The 20,060-nt window shown below is 56.4% G+C and overlaps 2 protein-coding genes across 6 annotated transcripts in view; one reads left to right on the top strand and one right to left on the bottom strand.

The window, feature by feature from the left end:
- The first annotated feature begins 74 nt into the window (after nucleotides 1–74).
- On the top strand, nucleotides 75–15,138 carry CCDC97 (coiled-coil domain containing 97). 2 transcript variants are annotated; one of them, XM_007128117.4, is made up of 5 exons: nucleotides 75–2,411; nucleotides 5,440–5,895; nucleotides 7,697–7,975; nucleotides 8,440–8,569; nucleotides 10,524–15,138. In XM_007128117.4, exons 1-5 carry the CDS (start codon nucleotides 2,354–2,356, stop codon nucleotides 10,642–10,644), a joined length of 1,044 nt encoding a protein of 347 aa, XP_007128179.1. In that variant the 5' UTR covers nucleotides 75–2,353; the 3' UTR covers nucleotides 10,645–15,138. The 2 variants fall into 2 exon arrangements, with proteins under 2 accessions (XP_007128179.1, XP_054938692.1); XM_055082717.1 differs by lacking the exon at nucleotides 75–2,411 and adding an exon at nucleotides 3,595–3,714.
- Nucleotides 8,585–20,060, bottom strand: part of TGFB1 (transforming growth factor beta 1) — a 24,138-nt gene continuing 12,662 nt past the window's right edge. For 2 of the 4 annotated variants that reach the window (XM_024132676.3, XM_024132677.3), the window contains exons 6-7: nucleotides 18,758–18,911; nucleotides 17,745–18,248 (exon numbers count right to left, since the gene is read on the bottom strand). In XM_024132676.3, coding sequence (XP_023988444.1) covers nucleotides 18,090–18,248; nucleotides 18,758–18,911 — 313 coding nt within the window. In that variant the 3' untranslated portion in view covers nucleotides 17,745–18,089. Of the gene's footprint in view, nucleotides 8,997–9,094; nucleotides 9,777–17,744; nucleotides 18,249–18,757; nucleotides 18,912–20,060 lie in introns of those variants that run through there. The other 2 variants (XR_003678392.2, XR_003678393.2) reach the window with 2 other exon arrangements.

Genomic DNA, 20,060 nt, shown 5'->3' with positions numbered 1-20,060 from the left:
TGGGATTTGTGTGCCTGTCCCCATTTTTGGTGCTGGGGATGCCCCCTTAAACCTGGGGCCCTCAGTTTAAAATCTACTAGTTCATTTTTAACGTGGTTCTCTGGTCTCTGCCCTTTCCAGTTCACCCACAGTCCCAAATCCCTCCCGGAATTTGTGAGTAGAAAAAGATGGAACAAGTCCCTAGGCAGAGAGCAAGGTAGGGTGATGGTTGGAAACTAGGGCTGGACTGTTGGGGTCATCCCTTGGTGTGACTGCCCATCCACATTAGGCCTGGCCTCTGTGCTGAACTTAGGATGGGTCTTGACCGTGCTCCTAGATCCAGGCTAGTGGGGATTCCAGGAGCTTGTTTATCTAGCCAGCAAGTGTTAGGTACTGGCTCTGTTCCTTACCCACACCCACTCTGGACAGCGCAGAGGACACAGCATGACCAAGGCAGTCCTGGACCCTGCCCTCATGGGGCTCTCAGTCCAGAGGTAACACGGACCTGTCATGGAATGGTGACAGTGCCAAGGTCAGCTGTGAGAGCTTGGGGTGGAGGGGGGTGGTGAGGTGAGGGCTTCGTGGAGAAGGGAAATGTTTTAAAGAGAGGAATGAGCTGGGATAAAAGACTTTCTGATTGCATCCCCACAGCCTATCCTCCTTCCCCAGCAACTTGAGTCATCTCTTCAATTCCCTTAGGCATGCTGTACTCCTGGCCCCTTGTGAGGGACAAGGCTGGGGCACAGGAGTGGCCAGTTCTGCTCCATCTCTTCCCTCACAGGAACTGTCTCAGAGCCTTGTGAAGGGAACACGGGCTACAAAACGGAGGAGGAAGGTTGACTACTTTTGAGGTCAGATGCGAGGCATCTGAACATGAGGTGGGGCCAAGGTTGATGGCTAGTTGGGCTAAAGGGAATCCTAGAGTGGCCTCTCCCTACTGAGGGAGGGCCTCAGGTCCTCTAGGCTGGGAAGTCCCCTTCCCTGCAGGCGCATGTGTTGGGCAACAGTGCCCTCTGCTGGCCTTTCCTGGCAATATGTCTAAGTGTAGTCAGTCCCCATCTATCCCAAGTGACAAATGAGCCACTTTCCTCCAGATCCCTTATCCTGGGAATGCAAATGGAAGTTATTCCTCTGCCTTTGGCCTTAATATCTGGGTTACTGCGTCAGCCTCCTCACAGATCTCTCTAACCTCCAGTCCCTTACTCTGATACCCCCCCTGCTCGCTTCCCACAGGATAAAGGAGCTCAAGCTACTTAATATGGCTTACAGGCTCCACATGCCTGGCCCCTGGTGACCTCACTGGCATTACCTTTTAGCACTCCCCTTTCAAACTTAAGATCACTAGTTTGTTCTAGGGGAATCACAAATCCCTTTTAGAATCTAAATGCCATGAACTTCTGCCTTGGGAATACATGTGTATGTGGAATTTTGCATAAAGATTTGTGAGGTTTTCTGATTCTTGCAGCCCGATCATGACCTTCAAGTTAGAACTCCTTTCCTATTACCTGGCCATACAGAAGCAACCAGAACTATTGATGCCTGCCTTCCTCTCCGGGGGTTTGTCTTGCCCATCCTCCTACACGAGACCCTTCTCTACCTCCCTCTTACCCTGATTCCTGATCATTTTTCCGGTCTCAGTTTGGGTGTCCTTTACTCTCAGAAAAGAACCTTCCCTGGGCCCTCCAGGCTGGGGTGGGCAGCTCTCTTAGCTGGACCTCTGGGTCCATCAGCCCTGCCCACTCAGGGCACTGGTAACACTTGAATGTGAGTCCCTACCCGTCACCTAGGGCAAATCAGGACCAAGGTCTCTCCACACCTGAAGATTCTTCAGGTCCTGGGAGCACAAAGCGGGAGGTTGAGTCTCTGATCTCACCACCTATCTCATGCTAAGCAGGGACTGCGTGTGATGACAGAAGCAAGCGACAAGGCTTAGTAAGTATTCTTGAGGTAGTGAAGAAATAAGATAGACTGGGGTCTAAACCAGAGCCCAAGCCCTCAGAGGCTCTGGAGGGTGGTCATTCAAACCATTCATCCCCAAATTAAGCATGCTGGGCTCTGGAGTCACAGCAGTGCACAGGGTGAACAAGCCTTCCCTCCTGATAGTCCAATTTCGTAGCGGTTCAAATTGCGGGGGTGCGGCGTGCCGGAAGAATCTCTCTGACCCTGGCGCCCTTTTCCTGCCTGGGGTGGGCGGGACCGGACAGAAGCACGCATGCGCAAAGGAAACTCCAACTTCGTCCCGGAACTTTGGTTACTGGTGACGCGGGGCACCCGGCCCCGGGAGTGTGCTCGGCCGGAAGTGGCCGCTGAGGACTTGGGGTGGGTTTGGTGTGCGGGGCCTGCCACAGCAGGTAACAAGTCGTAGAGAATCAGGATGGAGGCCGTAGCGACAGCGACTGCGACTGCAACGGCGGCGACGGAACCCGGTGAAGGTGAGGTCCTGGCCACGCGGAGGCGGCGGGAGGGTGGAGTTGCGGTGTCACTGGGAAATGATTCCCCGTGAAGGCGAAGGAGGACTCGTTAAGGGGACACCTGCCCTCGGCCCTACCTGTCCCCTTCACCATTTTGTCCAGATTAACCCCTTTCGTTGCAGGCTGACCTCCTTTACCCCATCCCCTCCCCCGAAATTAACCTCTTCCAAGTTCCAGCCGGCTCTTTCCGTGTCCCAGGCTAATCCAGTTCCTTACCAAGCTCTCAGGCTAGCATAAACCTCTCTGTCCTGGGCTCTCCCATTGTCCCAGCCAACCGTGCTTCTCAAGTTATCTCCTTCCCTTGCTTCCTCCTGTCCCATGCAAACTCTACTTAGACCATACTAACGGCTCCCCCCATTTCATTCTAATTCCCCTTCTCCGAAAGTCCACAGTCCCATCTGCTTCCTCAGGGTAGTTAATCCATTTCTGTGCTCCCCCATCTCTCTCTTTTGCATTTTCAGTCTCTTTATTTCTCCTGATGCCTCCCCATCAGTACCTAAAATGCTTTTGTTTTGCTCATCTTAAAATCCTATCCTGGTGCTTCAGAGTAATCCCGTGTGGGGTGAGGTGCGGTTGAGAGGTTGGTTGAAACATCACTGGACAAGAATTGGTCATTTTTGAAGCTGGATGATGGATATATGGGGGGGGGGGGGGTCATTGTACTCTCTACTTATGTGCATGTTTGAAAGTTTCCATAATAATAAAAAAGCTTTAACCTAAAAAGAAAATCTATCCCTTGATTACATGCTGCCTTCCATATACCATTTATCTTCTCCAAAGAGTCATGCACACTTGCCTCCATTTCCTCACTACCCATCCACTGCAGTCTGGCTTTTACCTTCAGAAACTGCACCCATCGGGGTCTGCAGTGACCTCCCTGTGTAGTTAAACTGAGTCACCCTGTTCAGTTTTTTCCTTATTAGACTACTTGGAGAATTCAATGCCATTGACCCCTCCATCCTTCTTGAAAATATTCCCTTGGTTTCTGTGATACCACTCCTTCTGATATCCTTCCTATCTCACAGGCTCCTCCTGCTCAGCCAGTATTAGTTTCCTGTGACTGCTGTAACAAATGACCACAAACTGGGTGGCTTAAAACAACAGAAATATATTCTTTCACAGTTCTGGAAGCCAGAAGTCTGAAGTCAGTATCACTGGGTTGAAATCAAGGTGTCAGCAGGGCCGTGGAGAGCTCCCTCAGAGGCTCTAAGGGAGAACCCATTCCTCACCACTTCCAGCTTCCGGTGGCTCCTGGCATTCCTTGGTTTGTGGCCACATCACTCCAATCTCTGCTTCTGTCTGTCTTCACCTTGTGTTCTCCTCTGTGTGTGTCAAATCTCCCTCTTATAGGACACTTGTAATGGCATTTAGGGCCCACCTGGATAATCCAAGATAATCCCCCTATCTCAAGATCCATAATTTAATCATATATGCAAAGACCCCTCCCCACCTTTTTTTTTTTTTTTTTTTTTTTTTTGGCCATGTAAGGTAACATTCACGGGTTCCAGGAATTAAGACGTGAGTATCTTTTGGGGGCCATTTTTTAGCCTCTCACAGCCTCCTTCACAGACATGTCTTCTCCCCATCCAGTCAGGACTGTTTCTTGGCCCCTCTTCTCTTTTCATACCTTACACACTCCCCCAACCCTCCCCGCGACTTCTTATTTCCTTCAGGTTTACTTCTGTTCTTTGCTCTGACGACTCCCATAACTCAGTCCCCAGCCCAATACTTCTCCCCTGAGAAGTCTCCCATGTACCAGCAGTCTTGTAAATGCCTCCCCTTGGATGTCTCCTGGGCCTGTCATACCATCCATGTCCCAAACCGGCCTCGGCATCTTCCCCCAGACTTGCTCCTCATCCATGTCTCTGTGTCAGGGACAGTTTGACCAGTCCCCTGGCCAGAGCCCTGGACCTTAACTGGATACCTCCCTCACCTCCCAGCCCTTCATTCCAATGACTTGTCCTACTCGGCCTCCCAAGCGTCTTTTTAACCATGACCCTCTCCTGTCCCCTCCTCCACAGCCCCTTTACCTGGTCCAGCCCAGTCTTCTCTTGCCTCAGTCATTAAAACCCTCCCTGAAACCCGTTGTGCCTATAACCACCACCCTCTTTCTCTTCCCCACCCCAGCCAAGCTAAAGGAGTTATCTACACCTCCTGTCTTCACTTATTTCCTGCTTGCTGTAGGCTTGCTCCAGTTGCCACCACTTTTGAGAAGCAGCTTGCACCAGGGTTTGCCCAGCACTCAGCTTTTCTGTTACCAGTGCCTGTGCTGTCTTTGACCTTGCCTGTCTTCCCCCATCAGACAGGGTGCTCCCTGGGAGCTGAACTGGATCCCTCCGGGGATCCTCAGCATTGCCCAGCTCAGGGCCTGGCATAGATTTAGAGTTGCTGAAGAGTGGTTGGATGGATATGCAAATGAGTAGGAGAGAATGAATGAGTGAGTGAGTGAACGAGTTAGTGAATGTATTATTGATGATTTCGTGAGCAAGGGAAAAGGCAAAATTGAGTGAATCAATGAATGAAGTGGTCAAGGACCAAGTAAATAGACCAAGCACACTCCTATCTCAGGGCCTTTGCACTGGCTGTTGCCTCTGCCAGTTCCCACAGAAATCTCGTGGCTCAGTTCCTCACCACCTCAGGTCTCTACTGAAATGTCACCTTTTTGGCAAGGCCTTCTCTGACTGTCCATTTAAAATTGCAGCCTCACCCTCATTCCCTCCTCCTTCCCTCTTTATTTTCCTACACAGCTCTTGGAACCACCCAACGCACTATATGTTTTCACTAACTATGTTTTCACATGTCTGCGTTCTCCACTAAACTGTCAATCTCTTGCTTACTGTGGTATCTCTAGGGCCTAGAACAGTGCCCGGAATATAGTAGGTGCTCAATAAATGTGAAATGAGTGAGTGAGTGAGCACCCAGTCCCTTTCGCCCACTGCCCCATCCACTCTCCCATCCCTGGACTGACTGATCTCCCCTCTCCCCACAGGCTGCACGGAGCCCAGTCCTGGGCACTGGGGGGAGCTGAGCTGGACGCCGGTCCCATCCAGACCCCAGGACAAGGCAGAAGCAGCAGAGGGAGCGCCAAGGGCCCTAGACACCGGCCCCCCAGAGGTCGAGGACGCGGCGGTGAGTGCCATGCTGCGCGCCGTGGCTGCCAGCCACCTGCCCGTGTGCAGCCAGCAGCAGGGCGAGCCCGACCTGACCGAGCAGGAGAAGGTGGCCATCCTGGGCCAGCTGTACCATGAGAAGCCACTGGTGTTCCTGGAGCGCTTCCGCACGGGCCTCCGGGAGGAGCACCTGGCCTGCTTTGGCCACTTGCGCGGTGACCACCGCGCGGACTTCTACTGTGCCGAGGTGGCCCGGCAAGGCAGCACCCGACCCCGCACCCTGCGCACCCGCCTGCGTAACCGCCGCTACGCTGCCCTGCGTGAGCTCATCCAAGGTGTGGGGGCGGACGGGTTGGGTGGGAGGGGAGGCTGAAGCAGAGGAAGTAAGAAACAAGGAGGCAGGAGCAGAAACACAGACAGAGATCCTGGGAGATAAGTTTTAAGACAGGGACTGGGGAGAGACAGAAACAAATGTGAGGTGACAGGGTGAGATAGGGAGAGACAAACAGGGACCCATGGGAAGAGAATGGGACAGGCAGTGAGAAGGGTCAGAATTTAGTAAGATAACAGAAGTGCCATTTCAGACCAGCAGGCCGAGGACACACAGTATCCAGCACTGTGAGAACTGGTTACCCCTCAGGGAAACTAGATCCCTACCTCACACTGTACACAGAGGCATTGACAGAAGCCTAGGGGAATATGTTCATGACCCAGGGGAGGCAAAGGCCTCTTGAAAAAAAAAACGCATGTGAAAAGCATGAAGGAAAACATTGGTACCTTTCTCCTTTTTATTTGTTTATTTATTTATTTATTATTTTTGTAAGATTGGTACCTTTTTGACCATGATGTAATTACAAGCAGCTTTGTGACCAAAGACACCAGAACTAAAGTTAAAAGATGAGAGCGAGTTAAGATTCTAGTTAAGGAGAAGGCACAGGCTATAGAGAAAGGGATCCGGAGAGAGTGGAACACAGTGACAGATGAGGAGCAGGGATGAAGAGAGGAGGGAGGATGAGTGAATGAAAGACGTGGGGTCAGGTGGCAGAAACTGCAAAAGCCAGAGAGACAGAGATGGGTGGAGACAGAGGGGCAGAGGAGGGGAGGGAGAAACTGAGACCCAGAGAGAGAGAGTGACAGTGAAAGATAGGGAGAAGGAGGGAGAGAAACAGAATGTGGTGGGAAACATCGGGAACAGGGGGGTGGGTAAGAGAGAGAAGTCAAGATGGAGGGCAGGACAGGGATGGTCACAGGATTCCTGGGCTCTGAGGGCGGGGCTAGGACCAGCAGTGGGAGGGGCTGGGCAGGCTTAACTGTTATCTGAGGGACAGAGCTGCCTACGCAGGAAGAGACATCAGGAGAGGTATGAAGGCCCTCGGTTTGGGGAGTGGGGAAGCCAGGCCCTCAGAAGGGGTGGTTGCAGAGAGGAACGCTCTGGGGAGAGGTGAGATCTGGGGTCTGGAAGACCATCAGGGACACCCACACCTGGGCAAATGCCCTGCTAGACCTGACGCTGTGCACACACACGTCTGCTCCATGAAGATGTACACTTATGTGCCCAGCAGTGCAGGCGTGTCCAGGTGTGTGCACCAACAGCCAGAACGGGGCTTAGCAGACAGGCACACACAGTCTACATACTGGCTTCCGTGCACAGTATACCTGCCCGCAACGTCCTGCACAGCAGCTCCCAGATGCAGGGACCCACAGCAGTGTACACACACACACGCACGCGCGCACACACACACACACACACACACACACACACGTGAATCCTGCCCAGGCACAGTTGTACACAGACCCTAGGCCACCAGTGCCTCAGGCCAGGATGTCCAGCAACCTGACTGTGTTACCCTACACGTTTGGACATATGAGTCCACACGTAGATACAGGCCTGGTCACGCACACGTGCTTAGACACGTGCATGAGTTCTCGTGATCATGACCTCAGGCATCTGCGTGTGTTTGCATACATTCCTGAATGTGGACAGTCACACTCACACTTGTGTGTCTACGGCTTCCTGTCAGCGCGATCCCACGCCTGGGTGGACACAGGTCTGCGCAGGCACACTCACCCTCCGCCCAGCCCCTCGCCTCGCCCGCGGGCCCTTGACTCCACGCCCACCTTGTCTCCTCCGTGCAGGTGGCGAGTACTTCAGCGACGAGCAGATGCGGTTTCGGGCCCCGCTGCTGTATGAGCAGTACATCGGGCAGTACCTGACCCTAGAGGAGCTCAGCGCCCGCACCCCAGCCCACCGGCCGCCCAAGCCCGGCCCCCCCGGCACTCCCGCCTGCCCGCTCTCCGACCTGCTGCTCCAGTCCTACCAGGAGCGGGAGCTGCAGCAGCGGCTGCTCCAGCAGCAGGAGGAGGAGGAGGCCTGCTTGGAGGAGGAGGAAGAGGAGGAGGACAGCGACGAGGAAGGTGAGGGCTGGCAGTGGGGAGGCCCCGGTGTCGGCACACCCCATCCCCAGGCTTGTGTGTCTCAGCTCCACAGCACCAGGCTGGGCCCACCTGCGGGAGCAGACATCACATCCCTCCCCTGCCTGCCCTGAGTGCCCTGGCCCTTCCCGTCCTCCCCAGCATCCCTGTCCCCACTCCTCAAAGACACCAAGCAATCCCTCACCTCCAGGCCCTTTGCTCATGCCGTTCCTCTGCCAGGAGTGCCTTCCCTTTGCCACCCTTAAGGCGTCAGGCCCTAACCCTGCGCTGTGGCCTCCAGAGCACTGTATTGTCACGTGTTCAACGTGCGCCCCAGGAAGGTAGGGACGGGGCCGTCTTGGTCACTGCTGTGTTCCCAGTGCCACCCAGCACGAAGGATGCAGCTCTCTGTGGAGGTGTGTTCAGCACAGTGCTCACACACCCCACCCTGGTGTCTCCCGCTACAGACCAGAGGCCTGGCAAAGACTCGGAGGCCTGGGTCCCCGACTCGGAAGAGAGGCTGATCCTGCGGGAAGAGTTCACCAGCCGGATGCACCAGCACTTCTTGGACGGCAAGGATGGGGACTTTGACTACAGGTGCTCCCTGCCCTCCCCGCTCCCGCCCCCCAGTCCCCCAGCCCAGCACCCCACGGGACATGCGCTCGGGGCTCACGCCTAAGGGTTTCAGATCAGAGATCAATGGGTGACCTTGGAGTAGCTCTGTCCATGTCCGAGCCTCAGTCCCCTCACCTGAAGGAGGGGAGTGAGCAGGGCTGACATTCAGCTCCATGTTGATGAAACACTGAAACATTCCCATTTGGGTAGGTGGTGGTGGTGGCCTGGTAGTAGGATGCCACTACCCCAAGCTTCCTAAGTGTCCCCCAGGACCCCGGACTTCCTCATGCTGCAGGAAGTAATCCCTGGCAGGGTAATGCCTGGTGTGGAGGGGCCTCTGATGGGTGCCCCTGCAGTGCTGGTTGTTCATTTCTCCAGTAGAACCCCAGGGATAAGATACCTGGGCCACCTGCTTTGGAAAAGGGTTTGGCCATCAGGGAAAAGGACACAGGCAAGTGAAGTATCAGAATAAAAGATAAATGGTTTTGTCAACGGAGGCAGCCTCACCTTGTGGTCTGGAACATCAGGTGTGGCAGCAGAGGGCCCTGGTTTCACACCCAGCCCCCATGACATATGAACAAGTAGAGCCTCAGGGCCTCGTCAGTAGAATGGCGGCGGGGGCGCGGGGGGTGGTGTCATGATCGCCACAGCTACAGCAGCGCCTGGTAGCAGAGCATCGCTGGTCCAGTCCGGGATCCCCAGCTCCAGAGGCGAGTCTGGCTGATCCACTTTTACATTGACTGATCTCAGTGTTCCACACAAAGCAGTGAGTAGAGTCCCTGGGCTGTGGGGAGCCCTCCGTAAGGGCACCACTGCTGTCATAAAGCCAGGTGCCCACGAGGAAGTCGGCCCTGGTGTGAGGAATGGGGCGTGGTGGGGACCGAAGCCTCTGCCCTCTCCGCGGGACAGCTGCCGAGCTACATTCAGCCACCAGGTGCTCAGCGCTGCTGGGTCCAGGCTCTGGGGATCAAGCAGGGAACAAAACCGGTGGACGGGTTCCCTGCCCTGGCGAGTCCCGCTCTGGCGAGGAAGGCAGCAAGGAGCGGCATGGAGGTGCTGGGGGTGCGAAACACCTAGTGGCGACGGGGCCAGGAAGACAGGCAAAGCAGGGTCCCGGCGTTGGGGGCGGGAGCAGGGTGATGAGGTGGCCAGGGAAGGCTCTCTGAGCAGGTGACATTGGAGCAAAGACCTGCAGGAAGTGAGGGGTAAGCGACATCAATACCCTGGGGAAGAGCGTTCCTGGCAGGGGGAACGGCAGGTGCAAGAGCCTTGAGGGGCACAGGGGAACAGCATGGTGTGCGAGGGGTGAGGGGTAGCGGTCTCATCAGGGGTGGTGGGGCTGGATTGGACAGGGCTTCCTGCACCAAAGAGAGTGTGAGGGAGCCTGGTAGGGTTTGGAGCACAAACAGGGGTCCTCCTCACAACTGAGGATCCCTTGTTGCCTGAGGGCAAGGTTTCTCAACTTTAGCACTGTGGACCTTTGGGGCTGGATCACCCTCTGTGCAGACTGTCCTGTGTGTGGCGGGTGCTGAGCGGCGTCCCTGACGTCCACCACCGGATGCCAGTAGCAGCCCCCCAACTTGTAACCGCCAAAATGTCTCCAGTTACCACAAATGTTCCTTGGGGGGCAGAATCTTCCTGGTTGAGAACCACTGCCTCAGGGCCCAGATGTGGGCCCATGTGTCACCACATCTTCTGGCTTTTTAAGAGAAACCAGAAGTTTTCATGTAGAAGCTCTGCTTTGGAAAATGTTGCCTTTTGTTTGAAGCCCTGAGAGACAGACGCAACACAACCCAGCTGTAAGTTCGCTCTGACTTACAGCTGCCAGCGTATGGCCTTTCACTTCAGGGGGCCCCAGGCCCCAGCTCCTCTCCACGGAAGCGGGGAGGCTGGGGTGCAGGCAGAGCCAGCCCCTGACAGCTCCCTCCCCCTGCAGCGCCGTGGACGACAACCCTGACTTCGACAACCTGGACATAGTGGCCCGGGACGAAGAGGAGAGGTACTTCGATGAGGAGGAGCCCGAGGACGCACCCAGCCCAGAGCTGGACGGGGACTGATGGCTGCGGCCGCCCACCCCGTCCCCCGCCCCCACAAGGCCGCTGATTACAGGCCAGGCCGGCTCAGTGACTTTCTCTAGGCGACAGCAGGGTGGCTGCCCTACACCACCGAGAGCCTCGCTGGGTCTGGTCCCATCTCTGCGGCCCCCTCCCCCTTGCTCTCCATTTCCTTCTCCCCCTGAACCCTGGTGCCTCTCTCCCTCCTCTCTCCTCTCAGTCTCTTTCTCACCACCTTTCTGTCTCCTGCTTTCTGTGTCTCTCCCTCTTTCTCCACCTCCCTCTTTTTCCTTTCTGTCTTTCTCTTTCTCCCCTTCTCTCTGTGCCTCGGCCTCTGTCCCCACGACAGGGCCCAGGATGAACATCCTCCCCTTGACCTAGGCCAGTGGGGCCCTTTGTCGCTGGAGCTGGCCAGGTTGAACCCAGAGCGGCGCTCCGCCTCTCCCTCCCCAGCCCCGCCTCTGCTCTCCTGCCCCTCTGTGCTTGAGGCTCAGTCTCACACTTGCACCTCCTGGCCTCTGTTACGTTCCGTCTCCTTCGGCCTCCCTCTCTGGGCCCATGGCTCTTCCTGCCCATACACTTGCATCTTTCGCAGCCTCTGTGCTGGCTCTGTCCCTCTCTGTCTCTCAGCCTTTATCTCTGGGTTTCAGTACCCCCCCCAAGGCCCTGAGCATCCCGCATCCTGGCTGCTGTGGGCCACAGAGCCTGACTGCTGAGTAACTGGGCCTCACTGTGGGCAGTGGGGAGACCTTGGGGGTGGCCACCGGCTCTCACCTCTCCCTCAGGACCCAGGTTTGGGAGAGGTGAGCAGGGGCGGCATGGGATCGTGGGCCTGCCAGGCTGGGTATAGAGGGAGAGGAGCGACTTACCCCTCCCAGCCCCACCAGCCCCACTCTGCCCAGCCAGTTTTCCCTTCCTTCACTTCCTCCACCTCCCTCTCCCTCTCCTGTTTACACTTCCCAAATATGCACAGGCTGTTATCATGGGTCCTGAGTCATCCCACACACACGCACGCGCGCGCACACACACACACAGACACACAGACACACACACACACACACACAGACACACACACACACACACACAGCCGGCCCCAGCATCCCTGCCCCAAGCCGGCCCCGCGGAGCCCCCTGCCGCCCTGGGCTAATGGGAGCCAGATGGCCGCCTGGTGACTCAGCCACTGGCCTGTGGGAACCCAGGCATCCTGCCTTCCCATGCCCCCATACCCAGCTCACGCTCCCCCGGTAGATATACGCAGGGAAGGGGCCAGCTGCTAGTGGCGGGGGGACACAGGCCATGTGTTGGAGAGGTGGGGCCCGGGGACCCCTCACTCCTGTGAGCCAGGCCTGAAGGACCCTCAAAACTGCCTCCTCCAGCATGGGGCCCAGAGTGCCGGGGAGACCCCACGGACTCTCGGGGCCACAGCTTTTGACCCCCAGGCCTCGCCTCTGGCTCAACTGGAATTAGAGCCAGACACAGAAAGTGAGAGACAGAGGCCGAGGGATGTTCAGACAGACTATTAAATAAGGAAACTTCCGGTTACTGAGCAGTTCTGTCCTGTGCCAGGCCCCAGCAAGGTGCCTGATGCTGCACTGAATCCTCCACACAGCCCCGCGAACGAGGGGCTCAGCTCCATTCCGTGTGTGGGTCGCAGGAGGCCCAGAAAGGAGATGTCACGTACTCAAGGCCACGTGGCCATCAGAGATGAAAACTCGGGTGTAGAATCGTAAGTCCTGGAGACCACCTCCTGGCCTGCCTGTCTGCTCTCAGGGCTACACAGAGTAGACAGACGCACAGACTTCTTCAGGGATAACGACTGAAGGAGAGTTAGCTGTTGAGGATAACAGCAGCTAACACCTTTGGGGCCCTCCTGGCACGCTAGGCACTGTCCTTCCTATGCACAGACGGACAGCATCATCTAGTGTTTAGTACCTGCGTCACTGAACCATCACAGAGGTCCCATCAGTATAAACTGTCAGTACTGATAGGGTGTCTCCCAGAGGAGGCCCAAGGCGATCCAGCCAGCTAGACTCACAATTGGGAGAGATGTTTGTCTCTCAGGTGCTTACTGATGCCCTCAGGTTGTGAGAGGTCTTTCATAATACAGGCATCAGCCCTGGGTGATGGGCACATTTTTCACCAGTCTATCATTTGATCATTAAATTTGTGATACACTGTGCCATGCCTGAATTTGTTGCATACATTTTTTAAGTGATGAGAGACAGCAGTTGAGTCAGAATTGGGGTTAGTCAGATGGCAGAGAAGGAGCATCTGTCTCAGAGACCGAGGTGGAGCCCAGAGACACTCCCCCATCACAGCCTCAGACCCGCTGAGACCTGGAGGTGCCCAGAGAGGCGCCTGCCCCTCCACTCCTGGTTCTGGGGTTGGGGTGGGCGGAGAGGCTGAGTCAGGGAGGGGAGAGCCCCTCCGAGGGCATCTGGCCCCCACCCCCGTGTCTCCTGTCTGTCCTCCTGGCCAGGCTCTGCTGGCTGCCACCCCACTCCCCATGTGTGACACCTCTTTGCGTCCTGCCCCTCTCTCCTCATCCCCTCCAACCGCCTGCCTCGCTGTCCCTTCTCCCTGCTGCTGCTGTCTCCTTCCTCTGCCTCTCCCCTAGCTCCGTCTTCCCTTTCGGTCTGTCTCTGCAGCTCTCTGACTGTCATCGTCTCCCCATCGCTTCTTGTCTACCCTCTCTCAGCCCCTTCTCTTCCCCCTCGTTATGCCCAGGCCTCTGCCTCCTCTTCTCTCCTCTCCCTCCTTGTCATTCCCTCCCTCTCGGTCTCCGCGCCCCCGTGCCTTTCTGTCAGAGGCCCCCCTCCTCCTCTGGTCTCCACCCTCATTTTTTCCTACCCCTCTCTCCGCTGTCTCCTGGCCCACCGCCCTTGTCCCATCTCTGCTGGTCTCTCTCCCAGCTCCTGGGAAGCCCAGCGGGAGTGTCAGGGTCAGGGCTTCACTGGTGGCCCCTGGGAGCCCAGAATGAGGGGTCACCACCTCGCCCCCACCCAGAAAGGGGGCAGGGAGGCTGCGGCCTGTCTGGCCAGAAGGAAGTGACTGTGCTGTGGCCTGGTCACCCCCGCCCCCAAGACCTGCCCGGCTGCTGCCGCCCCCGGGCTGGGGCCAAGTAAACACAGCCGCCGGCAGCCCAAGATATTTATACCGAGGTCCGGGCGTGGGTCCAGTGCCCACCACAGCCCCTGCCCTGCCCTGCCCGCCACGGCCAGCCCCGAGCCAACGTGGCACCAGCCGCAGACACAGCCTCCACTCAGCACGGAGGCCGCATCGCTCGGGATGCCAGCGGCTTCACTAGGGACACAGGATGCCCCCCCTCCCTGGAAACACCAGCACAAATGCAGCCCCACACATGCAGCTGCTCGTGAACGTGGACACACTCACCCCACCGAAAACTCAAGACTGATAGAGCCAAACAGAGACTCACACGGCTGCTCACACACTGAAGTCATCAGCCCACATGCGGGGACACAAAATGCAGACACCACCTGCTCACAGGCACCCACAGAGGCTGAGAACACCAGTCCCGGAGATGGACACACTGGGAGGAGGACAGCAAGCATGTGGGAGACACACCCCGTAGACACACAAACATGCTCGGAATACCAGCGACACACACGCTGATCACAAAACGTAACCCAGAAGCTACTCACCCACAGACACGAACACTGGGGACTGTCACACACAGGCAGTGAAAACATCCTGAGTAGGAAACACAACGTACAACACGCACACACACACAATACCTCCTGGAAACACACTTTTCTCACAGACCCATAAACATATATGGAAAACACCCACACTTCTAATCAAACTTATGCTAAGAATGTGCAAATTTACACTCAGAAAAGAAGAGCAAGTGTGCTGAGAAAAAATCCAGACACATAACACACCCCAGGGATACAACCAACTCATACATGCAGACTAGCCGAGTCACACAGTGTCCGGACACAGAACCCAGAGTGCACACTGGCTTGTGCAGCAGAAACACAAAACACAGGTGCAGGCACAACAAACGCAGCACAGTCTCTCACACACACACACACACACACACACACACACACACACGAGTTGAACCCGTGCTGGAGACACACGAGTTGAAAATCCCCCTTGGTCCATACCCAACACAGCCGTCAGGCACCCAGCCGTGTGTTAAAGAAACCCCTATGCTGGACACACAAAACTCACACCACAAAGCTTGCTGGGACACACACACACACAAATTCACATTAGAAACACGAAAGACACCAACGCGTTGGATGTCCAGAGATCTACGGGGAAGGGGGCTTTCTCTCCCTCCCCCCACCTCCCCCCTCCCTTTCTCCCTCTCACACTGACCCCGTCCCAGGTCCCAGGTCCCAGGCCTGTCTGGGGGAGGGGGCAGGAAGGCCTGAGCTGGCCTCCCCCGGCCCTGCTTCCTGCCCCTTGGGGGCAGGACGGGAAGCCGGGGCTCCAGCCGGAACCCAGGCTCCCCCCCTCACGACTTCCCTCGCCGCCCGGCCTGCCTGCAGAGGCGGGGGAGGGGAGCGGGGCGCCCCGAACCCCCGGGCCTGCCCCTGCGGCTGGCTGGGGTCCGGGGCTGCCTGGGCCGGGCCGGGCCCGGCCTGCCCGCGGGGCCAGGTGCCGGGAGGGGCGGGGCAGTAGCCGCCCCCGCGGCCGGGAAGGTGCTGAGCCCGCGGCTTTCCCTACCCACGGCGCCCGCGCGGGTGGGCGGGGTGTGGCTCGAGGGCGTGGCCAGGGCTCGGCGACCGCGGGAGCGCGCGGCCCGGTGTGCGGCCAGGACTTGTCCTGGGCCGAGGCGCGAGCTGGGCGTGTGAGGGCCACGGCCCCGGGGGTGTGTCTGGGTGTGCGGGACTCTCCGTCTGGGACCCGGGGTGTGACAGTGTGTCTAAGTATGACGGGTCGGCTACCGTCCGTAGGGCCGTGTGGGACTCCCCAGGCCTGAGCGTGTGGGGCCGGCAGATGTCAGGCCGACTGGGCACGACCGCCTGGCGGTCTGCGAGATCCTGACGTGTCAGATCTCCGTGTGTGGTATGTGTCTGGGTGGGACTGTGACGTGTCAGGCCCTGTGCGTGCACACGGTGCCTGTTTGTGACCGTGACCCCGTGGAGGATGTTTGTATAACTGTTGGTGGGTCGGGGCCGGAGTCTCTGTTTCATTTCCTGACGGGGCTCTGATGCTGTGAGGAGCGTGTTTGTGCCTGGCACTGCCTCTGCATCTGGGTCCGCCGTGTGGTGGTTGTGCGTAGGATCCTACAGGATGTATTTGTGTGATTGCATCTTGCTCTGTCCCTATGGAAGTCTCTGCTTATGTTGTGTCCCAGCCAAGCTCCAAGGCTGGGCTGTGTGCATGTGATGGGGCGGCGTGTGTCACATGCCACCAGGTGTCCCAGTCCATGTGTCATGGATCCTGCAGGAGTTTGTGTGTGTGTCCATTGTGGCTCTGAGAGGCGACTGTGTTTGCGTGGGACATTGTGGGACATTGTCCATATTTGACCCTCTGTATGAGTGTGAATGTGTGAATACATGTGTCGCAACCTCACGGGGCTGCGGAGACTACACTTCGTGTCACTGTGTCCTTGCAAGCATCTCCACACAAGAGGCTGGTGACAATGGCAGCACATCCTTGGATAGTGAACTCCTCCAGCCCCCACCTCACCCCTAGCCCTCTATGGCTCCCAGACCTGGGCCAGGAGGAGTAACCACATTTCTACCGCTGGGCTGGGCTGGGCTGGGCAGGCCCCGGGGCCCACTCATCCAGACCTAGTGCCGCTAACCCACCTACAAAGGAAGCTCAGCACTCACACCATCCTCCCCCAGGGCAGTCACTGAGCAAAGCAGGTCAAGGCCCCAGACCTGAGAAGGGCAGGGGAGAGAGAGGGGGAACTGAAACCAGGGAGGAAGAGGGGAAACTGAGAGGCCAGAGAGAGAGGAAGCGGGAGAGATTTCATCAGCAAGACCCCAGCAGATGGGAAGAAACACAGCAGAGGGAAACTCACCGCAGCTCAGGGTGCTATCATTTCTCTCCTGGACAACTGGTCTCCCTGTGGTCACCCTCACCCCCGTTCAGTCTACTCTCAACCATCAACCAGAGGGACCCTCTGAACACTTAAGTCAAATCACATCCCTCTTCTGTTCAAAACCCTGTCATGGTGCCTGCCTCTCTCAGAGTACAAGTTCTCACAGGTCCCCACAGGCCTGATGTGGTCTGGAAGGCAGGACCAGTGCAGAAGTTGTGTGCATAAGCCCTCAACTCTAGCTGCCTGGGTTTGAATCCCAGCTCTGCCATTTGCTAACTATGTGACCATAACAAATAAGTTAACCTCTCTGTGCCTCAGTATTCCCATCTGTGGAGTGGGGAGCAAATGATCTGCAAAGCAGGAGTTGGCAGACATTTTCTGTCAAGGGTCAGAAAGTAAATGTTTTTGACTTTGCACAGTTTCTACTCAACTCTGCCCTAGTAGCACTAAAACAGCCACAGAGAGTACAGTACCAAATGAGCATGGCTGTGCTCCAATAAAACTTTATTTACAGAAACAGGCAGCGAGTCAGAATTTGCCTGCAGGCAATAGTTTGCCAACCCCTGCTCTCTTGGGCTGTGGGGAGAATGCCATGAGCTAGTAGCTCCATACGTGGAGTGGAGAATTGTTGTTATTACTCTCTGGCCTGTGAGTGTTACTATCTGACTCAGATCTTAACACCCTTCCCCTTGCCCCTCCCTTCCAAACGCACTGGCCTCTTTCCTGCCTGTATAGCTCACCCCAAGTCCATCTTTACTTCCAGGCCTTTGCTTTTGTCTTCCTACAAAGAACACCCTCCCCCAGGCTGCCTTCTTGGCTTCCTTCAAGTCCCAAATGCCACCTCCTCCAAGAAGCCCTCCCTCCTCCCCAAAGCCATCTCTTACCCATCCTGCTTTCCTGTTTTCACACAACTTTACTATGTCTGTCTCCTCCCCAGAAGGTAGGTTCCTGGTAGGCAGGAACTATTCCCTTAACCTCTCAGGGCTTCCATTTCCTTACATTTAAAGTGGGTGTTATCAGAGTCTCTTTATCTCAGAGCTTTGTTATGGTGGTTAAATGAGTTAATTAACATAAGGGTCCAAGGTGCTCAATAAATAAATCTAACCCGTGTTCACCAGGAGTAAGGAACATAACAAGCGCTAAGGAAGTGTTTGTGTGAGGAGGGGCAAATGAATGATGGGCAGAGACAGGAGGAGGCAGATGTAAGTGTAAAGGTAAGGAGATGGGGGGGCGGTCGGGGAACGTCGGAAGGGAAACCCTAGTTAGGCGCCCAACGACACAGAGACCCAGTCCTCTCTCCACCTTTAATGGACCCCAGGTGGGCTTGGGCGCGGTGTCCTTAAATACAACCCTGATGAGGCGGGCGGGGGCGGGGCCGGGCCTGCCGGGGTGGGCGGGACCTGTCGGGCGGGGCGGGGCCTCAGCTGCACTTGCAGGAGCGCACGATCATGTTGGACAGCTGCTCCACCTTGGGCTTGCGGCCCACGTAGTACACGATGGGCAGCGGCTCCAGCGCCTGCGGCACGCAGCACGGCGCCGCCGACGCGCCCGGGTTGTGCTGGTTGTACAGGGCCAGGACCTGCGGGGCGGGTGGGCGGGGTCAGGGTCGGGGGTCATGGGAGGGTACCCCCACCCCGCCAGCCTCTCCCCATCTCCCTGTGTCTTATCTCATTCCGTTTCTTTCTGTTTCTCTGTCTCTCCCCAGTTTCCACTCTTGGCTTGTGTCCAATTGTCTTTCTCTCTCCTTCCATCTTCCTAATTCTCTATCCTCCTGCCTTTTTCTCTCTCATTGTGTCCCTCCGTTTCTCTCTTTCTCCTTCCATCTCCCCACCTCTTCCCTAGCCCCAGTTATGCGTCTCCATGGGTCTCCCCATATCTCTGTCTCCCTCTGCCTCGTGTCTCTAACTGCTCAGACCCTGCCTCTAGTTTCTCTCCCATCCCTTTGGCACCTCACCGCCAATCTCCCTGTCTCCTCTCTTCTTCCTGACTACTATCTCGCCAATTCACCTGATTTTACCTGTCTTTCTCCCTCTCCTCCCTCGGTTCCTGCTACCCTCATCCCACCCCCAGCCAGGGCTCCAGACGCACCTTGCTGTACTGCGTGTCCAGGCTCCAGATGTAGGGGCAGGGCCCCAGGCAGAAATTGGCGTGGTAGCCCTTGGGTTCGTGAATCCACTTCCAGCCCAGGTCCTTGCGGAAGTCAATGTAGAGCTGCCGAACGCAGCAGTTCTTTTCCGTGGAGCTGCAGGCCGGAGGGAGGGAGGAACCCGAGTCAGGAGAGCGGAGGGGCTGCCCCTCCTCCCCCCGGGTGTGCATGTGTTTCACCCTGGTTGCCCCCCAGCACGGTCTCCATCTTGGTCTCCCTTGCAACCCCTGCGAGGATAACAGCAATAACAGTAATAGTAATGATCATCACTAACACTGATAAAGCCCTTCCTCTAGTCCAGCACCCCGCTAAGGGCATCCTCATAAACGTTGTCTCAGGCAATGCTCAAGCCTGTGAACGTCCAGAGGGGATGGCTACACAAATCACAGCACATCCGCACACTGGAACATAAAAAACACAATGCAGCTCCATGTGTACGGATATGTTCTACGTGTGCAACAAATGTTTATTGAACTACTACCATGTGCTGGGCTGGGGTCTACTGGGGACGCAGTACAAGCAAAACAGACAGAAATCCCTGCCTTCTGGGGCCACATACTAGAGACTGTCCGTCGCTCCTCTGCTCTGAACAAGGCAAATGCCCAAGCCCTCGCCATGGACCACAAGGCGCTACCAGATCTGGCTGATCTCAACTCCCTCCCCACTCCCGCTCTCACTCTCCTTCAGCCACATTACCATCCTCCTCGCTGTTCCTGAGTCCCAGCCCAGGACATTTGCACTTGCTGTTCCCTCTGCCTTCCTTGCTGTTCCCACAGATACCCACTCTGGCTCTGTCTCTCCACTCCATTTGTATGTATGCTCAAACATCCCTCACTCAGGGAGCCTTACTCCTAGAACACTGCCTGGCATGCAGTAGGTGCTCAATAAATATCAGTCAAACAAATGAATGTCGTCTCCTCAGAGTCCTTCCTGGACCATCCTACCCAAAATACCAATCCAAACGTTTAATTCCATACAGTGTAATAACAGCATTTCAGTTATGTGAGAAAACATGAAAATGACTGCAGCTGAAATGGGGCAAATCTTAATACTTGTTGATACTGGATATGAGTTTATGGGGGTTCCTTGTACCATCTTGGTTGCTTATGAATACATTTAAAGTTTCCCCTAGGGCTTCCGTGGTGGCGCAGTGGTTGAGGGTCCGCCTGCCGATGCAGGGGACGCGGGTTCGTGCCCCGGTCCGGGAAGATCCCACATGCCGCGGAGCGGCTGGGCCCGTGAGCC

This window comes from Physeter macrocephalus, unplaced genomic scaffold (genome assembly GCF_002837175.3).
Source record: "Physeter macrocephalus isolate SW-GA unplaced genomic scaffold, ASM283717v5 random_238, whole genome shotgun sequence".
Classification (NCBI taxonomy): Eukaryota; Metazoa; Chordata; class Mammalia; order Artiodactyla; family Physeteridae; genus Physeter; species Physeter macrocephalus.
The sequence above is the reverse complement of the archived record's forward strand: the minus strand, read 5'-3'. Positions and strand labels throughout refer to the sequence as shown.

What these genes read in the sequence shown, in the direction of transcription:
- CCDC97 (XM_007128117.4), top strand. Translation starts at nt 2,354, where the DNA reads ATGGAGGCCGTAGCGACAGCGACTGCGACTGCAACGGCGGCGACGGAA. An exon ending in CCTGCGTGAGCTCATCCAAG is followed by an intron (nt 5,896 to 7,696) that starts GTGTGGGGGCGG and finishes TCCTCCGTGCAG; the next exon opens with GTGGCGAGTACTTCAGCGAC. An exon ending in GGAGGACAGCGACGAGGAAG is followed by an intron (nt 7,976 to 8,439) that starts GTGAGGGCTGGC and finishes CTCCCGCTACAG; the next exon opens with ACCAGAGGCCTGGCAAAGAC.